The sequence below is a fragment of the Polypterus senegalus genome, chromosome 8 (assembly GCF_016835505.1).
Source record: "Polypterus senegalus isolate Bchr_013 chromosome 8, ASM1683550v1, whole genome shotgun sequence".
In the NCBI taxonomy this organism is placed as follows: domain Eukaryota; kingdom Metazoa; phylum Chordata; class Cladistia; order Polypteriformes; family Polypteridae; genus Polypterus; species Polypterus senegalus.
The window spans coordinates 54,882,916-54,891,287 of NC_053161.1; the positions used below are offsets into that span (position 1 = coordinate 54,882,916).

The 8,372-nt window shown below is 35.5% G+C and overlaps 1 protein-coding gene across 5 annotated transcripts in view; it reads left to right on the top strand.

Annotated features, from left to right (window-relative positions):
* The window catches only part of celsr1a (cadherin EGF LAG seven-pass G-type receptor 1a), a 265,136-nt gene extending 257,063 nt beyond the window's left edge, over positions 1-8,073 (top strand). For 4 of the 5 annotated variants that reach the window (XM_039761082.1, XM_039761084.1, XM_039761087.1 and 1 more), the window contains 2 exons: positions 3,916-4,180; positions 5,530-8,073. In XM_039761082.1, the coding sequence (XP_039617016.1) occupies positions 3,916-4,180; positions 5,530-5,557 (293 nt within the window). In that variant the 3' untranslated portion in view covers positions 5,558-8,073. Of the gene's footprint in view, positions 1-3,915; positions 4,181-5,496 lie in introns of all 5 variants that reach the window. The other variant, XM_039761083.1, reaches the window with a different exon arrangement.
* Positions 8,074-8,372: the final 299 nt, after the last annotated feature.

The following is an 8,372-nucleotide window of genomic DNA, read 5'->3' on the forward strand; positions in this document are numbered from 1 at the left end:
CACTGTTGTGAGTGATGAGTGTTGTTGTCATATATATATATATATATATATATATATATATATATATATATATATATATTTATATATATATGTATATTTATATATATATTTACACACACACACATAAACATATATATATATATATACATACATACACACACACATATATAAACATATATATACATATACATATATATCTACATATATACACACACAGCTATTTCAGTATCAGTGCAATACGCTGTTTGTTAAAACGGTTGACTCCCGCTCTTACGTGCAATAACAAATCAAATCATTCAGTTGTCTTTGCTCATATGTCATTTTAGAGCTGGACGCCTGGCATCTTTTTTGGCCACAAGTTCGTTTCTGTTTGGTGTGAGGTTCTGTGTTGTGGAGATTCTCAGGATGGATTGCAGGTGCTCATCAGTGAGGCGACTCCTGTGTGCTGTTTTGTTAGTCTTTATCACTGAGAAGAGCTTCTCACACAGATATGTGCTACCAAACATGCACAAGGTTCGAGCCGCATGTAGACGGACTTTTTTTGTTCTTCAAAGTCACCAAAGCGCCGTGCAAACTCAGTGCGCAATAACTCTAGTAAGCGGTAAGTGTTCGGCAAGGCAGCTGAAGCGCTGCATTATGGGATCTGTAGTTTATTGTGTTACCAGCGCTTCATATACCTGGGCTTTAATAACAATAATACAGTATATAAAATGATCTCGCGGGCCGGATATAATTACACGCCAGGCCGGATGTGGCCATGCCCTTGAGTTTGACACATATGGACTAAATAGAACTTGAAAAGATATATTTTTCAAATGTGATCGCAATTCAGATAGAGTTGACGCGCAAGACTACAGCCTGCATGCCTCAATGAGTCATCCTCCCTCGCTCTTACTTTTTACCGTTCATCTAATGAATACACTGAGTATGGCTTTACCAAAACAATCATTGATGGCGAATAAAGTATCCATTATTCGAGTATGTAGAGCGGGATATATATATATACATATATATATACCCGCGATCGCAGCGAGAAGTAGTGTGTTAAAAAGGTAGAAAAGAAAAGGGAACATTTTAAAAATAACGTAACATGACTGTCAATATACAGTATTTGTTTTGTGAGTGTTACTGAGTGTTGCTGTCATCAAGGATTTGATTATCATTATTTCTTTCAATCAGGTTTGTATTTGTAGGATGTGTTGTGTTCAAGTTACATTCCGTGTTTGTCAATCGTTGTAAAGATGACAGGTTTCATTCATCGATTCGTTTCTTACTGCATCAATAAACAGCTCGTCTTCTTCTTTATCTGAGACCTGACACACTGCATGCACGGGTTTTTTACACTGTCTTCCTTTAGCGGGACATTGACTTTTTCCACCGTGTGCTTTGTTTCCACAGTAGCTGCATTTATGAATATGCTTATCAGACGCTTCATATTTTTGCTGCCTTTTCAATTGTGTAATTCGGGTTTTGTTCAGCGCTTTTGGAACTGTTGCTTTTATCTGTGCACTGCGTCAGTTCACGTGAGCCACTCGGTGTACTTGCATCGAAGGTTCCCAGCTGTGCTGGTGCCATCTCGTGCTATGTCCATGGCAGTATTTAATGTTACCTTAGTCCTGGCACTTAAAACTTTCTCTCGCAGTTTTGCTGAGTTTGTGTCAAACACCACCCTGACCATCTCATCTTCCTCTCCATAAGCACAGTCCTTCACCCGTGAATATTTACCCGTGGCAGTTTGCTATTGGATTGCCGCTGACGGACGGCCTTATATGGGCAGGCACTAAATTACAAACGCCAGCGGCAGCCTGTCTATGAACTTAATTTAAAGTGTAGGTTTACATCGTGCTTTGTTTCCAAAGTAGCAGAACTCATGAATATGGTTGTATATGTCACTCGCTTCGCTTCTTATTGTTTCGCTGCCTTCTCAATTATATAATGCATGTTTTCTTGAGCGCTTTTTTGAGGTCTTCCTGGTTTTCTATGTACTGCGTGATTACGTGGGAGGCGTGATGATGTCACCGAAACTCCGCCCCATGGCGTTGAAGCTCATCTCCATTACAGTAAATGGAGAAAACTGCTTCCAGTTATGACCATTACGCGTAGAATTTCGATATAAAACCTGCCCAACTTTTGTAAGGAAGCTGTAAGGAATGAACCTGCCAAATTTCAGCCTTCCACCCACACGGGAAGTTGGAGAATTAGTGATGAGTCAGTGAGTGAGTGAGTGAGGGCTTTGCCTTTTATTAGTATATATATATATATATATATATATATAGATAGATATATAGATAGATATATAGATATGAGAACAACACTCATATCAATGACTTAACAATTACATTAACAACCATGTTACGTTATTTTTAAAAATTTTTCCTTTTCTTTTCGTACCTTCTTTAACACACTACTTCTCCGCTGCGAAGCGCGGGTATTCTGCTAGTATATTATATTCTTGTGTTGGTTTTCAAATCAGCTAGAACATCTCTATGTTTATTATGCCCCTGGAAGGTCATATGAGCATATTGTATATAATTAATCACCTTAGAACCTTTAAGAAAATGTGACACTTAACCATTACTATCAGAGCTGCTTTAGTCATAAATATTTAGATGTTCATGTTTATAAACTTGTTTAAATGTTTTGCGTAGGGCGGCATGGTGGCGCAGTGGTAGCGCTGCTGCCTCGCAGTTAGGAGACCCTGGTTCGCTTCCCGGGTACTCCCTGCGTGGAGTTTGCATGTTCTCCTCGTGTCTGCGTGGGTTTCCTCCGGGCACTCCGGTTTCCTCCCACAGTCCAAAGACATGCAGGCTAGGTGGATTGGCGATTCTAAATTGGCCCTAGTGTGTGCTTGGTGTGTGGGTGTGTTTGTGTGTGTCCCGCGGTGGGTTGGCACCCTGATTGGGATTGGTTCCTGCCTTGTGCCCTGTGTTGGCCGGGATTGGCTCCAGCAGATCCCCGTGACCCTGTGTTCGGATTCAGAGGGTTGGAAAATGGATGGATGTTTTGCGTTACTGCCAAATCTAGACTTCAATTTCCCTTCATTTTGATAAAAATTATAGAGGCACTATTGCACAGTGATTAGTATTGCTGGCTGTCAGCTACATAGTCACAGGTTTAAATCCTTACCTGGGATCTGTCTGTGAGGACTTTTAATGTATTTTAATGTATTATTTGTGTTCATATCTATAATTCTTATTACCATCTATGTCACGTTATGTAATATATATAAATGTGTCCTTGCTTGAAGCTATATTCTTGCAGTATATTTTGTTACTGAGAAATCTGACATGGGAGAAAAATTACTTGGCAATATGTATCATATATCAGGAATACACCGGCATCATTTCTTATCTTCATTTCAAATCTTATTTTCGCTGGAAGACACTTTTTTTTTCTGAGATGATATTATGCATGCACCCCTCTAGGAAAGTTGTAATAATTTACAATATTTGCCATGATCATATCAGAGAAGAGGGAAAAAGAAACTTATTGTAAAAAAATCAATGTAGTTACTCAAATTTTAATTCAGACCTAGTAAAAATAACACAAAATACTGAGTGCAATTCTGAACAGAACTTACTCCATCATTAATTTTACAAAGAAGATATACTTTTCCCACTTAGTCGATATGGTTTTAAAAGACAATCCCAAAGAAAATTGACAGCTCTAGTATTACTGTATATTCAGGCTGACAAGTCTTGAAATTGAAAGCATCACAGCTCCATATAATTATATCAAAAAATCCAACTGTCTTATTCTTATAGTAAAAGTGATTAAGCAATCATATTCATTATTTTCCCCAAAGCTTTTAACAATGATTATACCATTGTGGCTTAACATTCATCCATCCATTTTCTGATTTAATGCCTAGGATATGTTTAGTGTCACAATTAACCTTTTTTGTTTTTTCCTTAGGCATTCTTAAAAATAAAATCAACTACCCACCACCACTGAAAGATAAGAATATGAAAAACCGACTTCGAGAAAAACTTTCAGATTACAACCCACCAACCAATTCAACACGGAAATTATCTATAGGGTCCAATGATGGAATCCGATCAGTCTCTGGCCCTGGACTACTTATTAAACAACCACATAGGCAAAATTCAAGAGAACAGCAAAATGGAGTGATTCTGAATGTCAGAGCTGGAACAGTAAATGGAGATACATCTGACTCAGAGTAAGTACATTAAGGCAAAACTAAAATGGTCCTGTACATTTAGGAACTGCGCCGATACCTTCATGGGTATATTCTTACAGTGAATAACAGCAGCACTCTATATGTATGCAAGTATTTTGTAAGTTTAACATCTCTGTATTATATATATTTTGCACAGCTTTCTCTGTTCTTTAATGAAATCAGCAGCAACATTTGCACTTTCTTGCTAACTTTATTGCTGGTTAATAACGTCAAACATACATTAAAATATTGAACATACATTTACAACATTACATCATCATATTAGTTTAGTTCTCCAATAATGAAAGTGATAACAAACAAAACTCTTATCTGACTTTTTTTAGAAACAATGTAAATTTAAAGAATATTAGTCATTGAAATAAAATGCAGTTGTTTTTCAACACCAATTGTAAAAAACAAAGTGTATGAAAGCAACATTAAGTCTAAACTTGTTTTTATGTAGTTTAAGCATTTAAATGCCAGGTAGAGATACTGCCTAGTTAGAAACAACTCATTTTTCCCTTAAATATTGTTGTCTACAAGATCTTGTTAAAAATGAAAAGCTCTAAAATGATTTGTCTTCATTACCAGTTAAACCCCAAAAACAGATGGAATTTCAGTAAAGAGATGCAAACTTTAGATGTCCATTGTATGTCAGGAGATTGTGATGTCACATATTCATTTTTAAAATTGCTGCTACTGATTTTCATGGTCATTAAATGGCTCTCTTAAGCAAAATGTTATTGAAAGATAGCTACTAATTTGAAAACAAGAGCTAAAGAGTTATCAAAACAAGATGATAATGCCTGGAAAAAACACACTGAAGTTTTGTGATCAAATGTCCATGTGTATTAATCAACATATGAAAAAAACAGATAAGTTTAAGTGATACCATGATTGGCATATTTAAAAGGCTGTTGATTCATAATGTACAAAACCATGTTTCTCTGTGTTATACGAAGCATGAAATGAGTCTTTTTTATACTTTCTTCTTCTGTACACATCAAACCCCTCTTTTTGTGGCTATTATGGGCTCTATCATTTCTCTAAAACTGTTGCATGAATATGGCCAGTCCATAACTGTTGAGTACATGGGAAAGATTTCTTAAATGAAGACTTGTATCTTCAGAGCTTGTGCCTCCTTGTATGTTACTCCATTACTAACCAATAGTTTATTCTTCGTAAAACTTGGTAGAACATCTCTATTAATCTTGCATGACTTTCCTGAAAGATAAAACTGATTCTTTATTACCTGCCTGCCATCACGTCACCCTAATCCTGCATGTCTGCATTTCCTTCCCTTTTCTTTTGTGCAGAGGAAGTAATGAAACTTCAATCTGATTCACCAGGAACTCTAAAGGACTATTGCCTGCCTAAGTGGACTGGAAGGGTTGCCTTCCTCTCCGGCTGGACCCTGCTCCCTGCACCTCACTGGGAACATGTAAACTCCTGTGGAGATGAGTATTACTGCAGACTTGTGCCTGCTTGAAAAGGGAACATAGATCATTATGCCAGTGGGGAAGTGGAAAGGGAAATGTGAATAGTGCCAAACTACGCAAAGAAGGGACTGACCACTATGAAACACAGTGGATAAAGACTGTTAGCTTAAACACCAGGGTAGCACAAATGTCTGTCATATGCTGCTATAACTCTCTACTGCCTTGTTACTGTTTAATCACTAGCTTGGTAAATTTAAAGAGGGCAGAGATGGCAGCCATTCTGGATGCATTTCTAGAGGACTCCTAGAAGAGCTTTGCAGAGACTTGATCTTCTTTGAGGAGACCAGCAACGTTCTCATCCCAAGTGCCGCTTTTAAGTCTTGCTTGCTTTAAAATGTCTTACATGAAAAGCCTTTTATGTATAATACAACTGTAGATACCTTTTATACTTTTTGTATGGCAGTTGTTTCATAGAAAAAAAGTTAATGTGTATAATTGTAAAATTGCTTCTGTTTTTGTATAATATGGTTATAGCAGATGTTTAAGTCAGATGAATATTTTCAGTTCTTTATTCTGATTGCACAATTATACTTGAAGTTGAGTTGTCCAGATTGATATAATAGTAAAAATTAAAATTAAAGTGTTATATTAATACACTGTGTAATTTCCCTTATGTTACTGCATTCCAAATGCAGACATTTCCCCAACATAAAAAGTATGATAGAAAGATTTACTAGAGGCCATGTAAAAGAGGAGTCTCATGCCTTTTTCGCCTAATTTATTTTTGTACTTGGTCAAAGGGCACAAGAAAGATGCCCACCCCTACTCTTAGAACTGTAACCCAGTGTGAAAGGGTTAGAAATCCCTTTTGAGTCTATTTCATTTTTTCCATTTTTGGAAAATAAACTAACTTTGACACAAGAAAAAATGTACCCTGAATGTTAATGGAATTTAAGTAAATAAAAAGCATCCAACATTTGGCTACTTAATGCATACCAGAAAAAGCAAGCTTATTTCAGTTCTGATTACATGCGTATTATAAATATCACCTAATTCAGAACAAATTGAAAAGAAAACCATACATCTAAACTGATGACTTAGAGATTGATTGATTGATCTAAATGATAGCTTTATGATTAGATAGCAGTCTTACTTTACTTTCTAATAAAGTGTACTTTTGAAAAGTCACTTTAGATGTCCTTATTAGAAAAATGTTATCGTTGTGCCGGAAGATTTCATCAAAACAGAAGTGTGGCTTTATTTGCTCTCTGGAAAACAATAGACAGGTTTTGCTACTAAGCATTGCTTTATTTGCCAAGTCAGTCTGCTCTCCTAACCCCAGTTGTGTGTTGTTTTTTTTTTTTTATAGCACTCATTAAGTGAATGAAAAGTGCCTTGAAATCCATGGTAACATAATAAATATGTTTCTTATATGCTGGAAAGGTGTTGGTGCATTTCTCTTACAAGTATTCTAGGAAATGTTTTCTGCATGTCGATCTGGACCTAATTATCACCAGCTGTATTCAAAGCTGACTTAAAATGCTACAATTAGTGTATTTATTGTGATGAAATGTGTAGCATATTGCCTTAGACAAAATGTATTCATACCTAATATGTAAGAAAAAAATCCCCACTGTGTATATGCCAGTCATGGTTAAATTAAGTTAAAAACACAAAATCATTATTCAATTTTACCAGAGAAACAAAACTTGATAGTAAATATTGTTTTGTTAATGACATTTCTTTTGTTTTCCTAAAATGCATTATTATTTTCAGCATAAATGTGTGGTTATGTGTTTCCGATGGACAAGCTGTACATGAAACCAAACTGCTTAAAATACAATTACAGGTGACATTTGTTAGAATTCAACAATTCCTTTTCCATTTTCTTCAACAAAATGTTTTCCTAGATTAGGCTGTGCATTCAGTCTAGATTTTCCAATTGTTAACTAACCATACTGTGAATGTAAAACCTTCTGTCATTCCCGGTTGTTTATATGATTCATAAAAAAACATAACTTTCCTAATTTGTTTACAAATTGTTCTTTCTCATTTGAGTAAGATGTATTTGAAAAAATCCCTACTTAGAAATCTACACCTTTTTATGTGTCAGTATTTTAAGGGATATGAATGAAAAAAGTCAAATTCTAAAGTCAAACCTAAACATAATATCCTGGCAGCTAGCTCTCCTATATACAGGTACTAACATCCACCAATTTTACTTTAAAATTCAGGTAATTGTAAATGAAGCTTTTACTCTTTTGCTAGCCCCAGTAAAAGCATATTTGTATGTGTGTTGGCGGCTCTTTACTCTGCCTGATCAGAAATTTGAATAAATTTTTAATAAAATTTTTATAATTCATTTTTTAGACACTGGAGTTTAACAAATATATTTATTATGCAAAACACTGGAAATTGCAAGATTGTAAAATAAAATTGAATTGTGAATTTTTATTGCTTTGCATCTTTGTTATTATCTTTTTAGTGTATCTCAGTTTTAAACTACTGTACTTGTAGAATACATACTGAACACTTAGCAACTTTGAAAGAAGAAACCTAAAACCAACTGGTAGGTGCTACAGATATTTCTGATGGGTTCAGAATTAAAAGTGGTTATACTGATTACCAAAACTGTGGTTTTGGGTATCTCATAATTGTTGAATTGCATAGACACTAAGGATCCAACAGGAAAAATATGTGATTTGGAAAAAAAAATTCAGGAAAAGGTATAGTGTTGATTGAGGAAACTCACA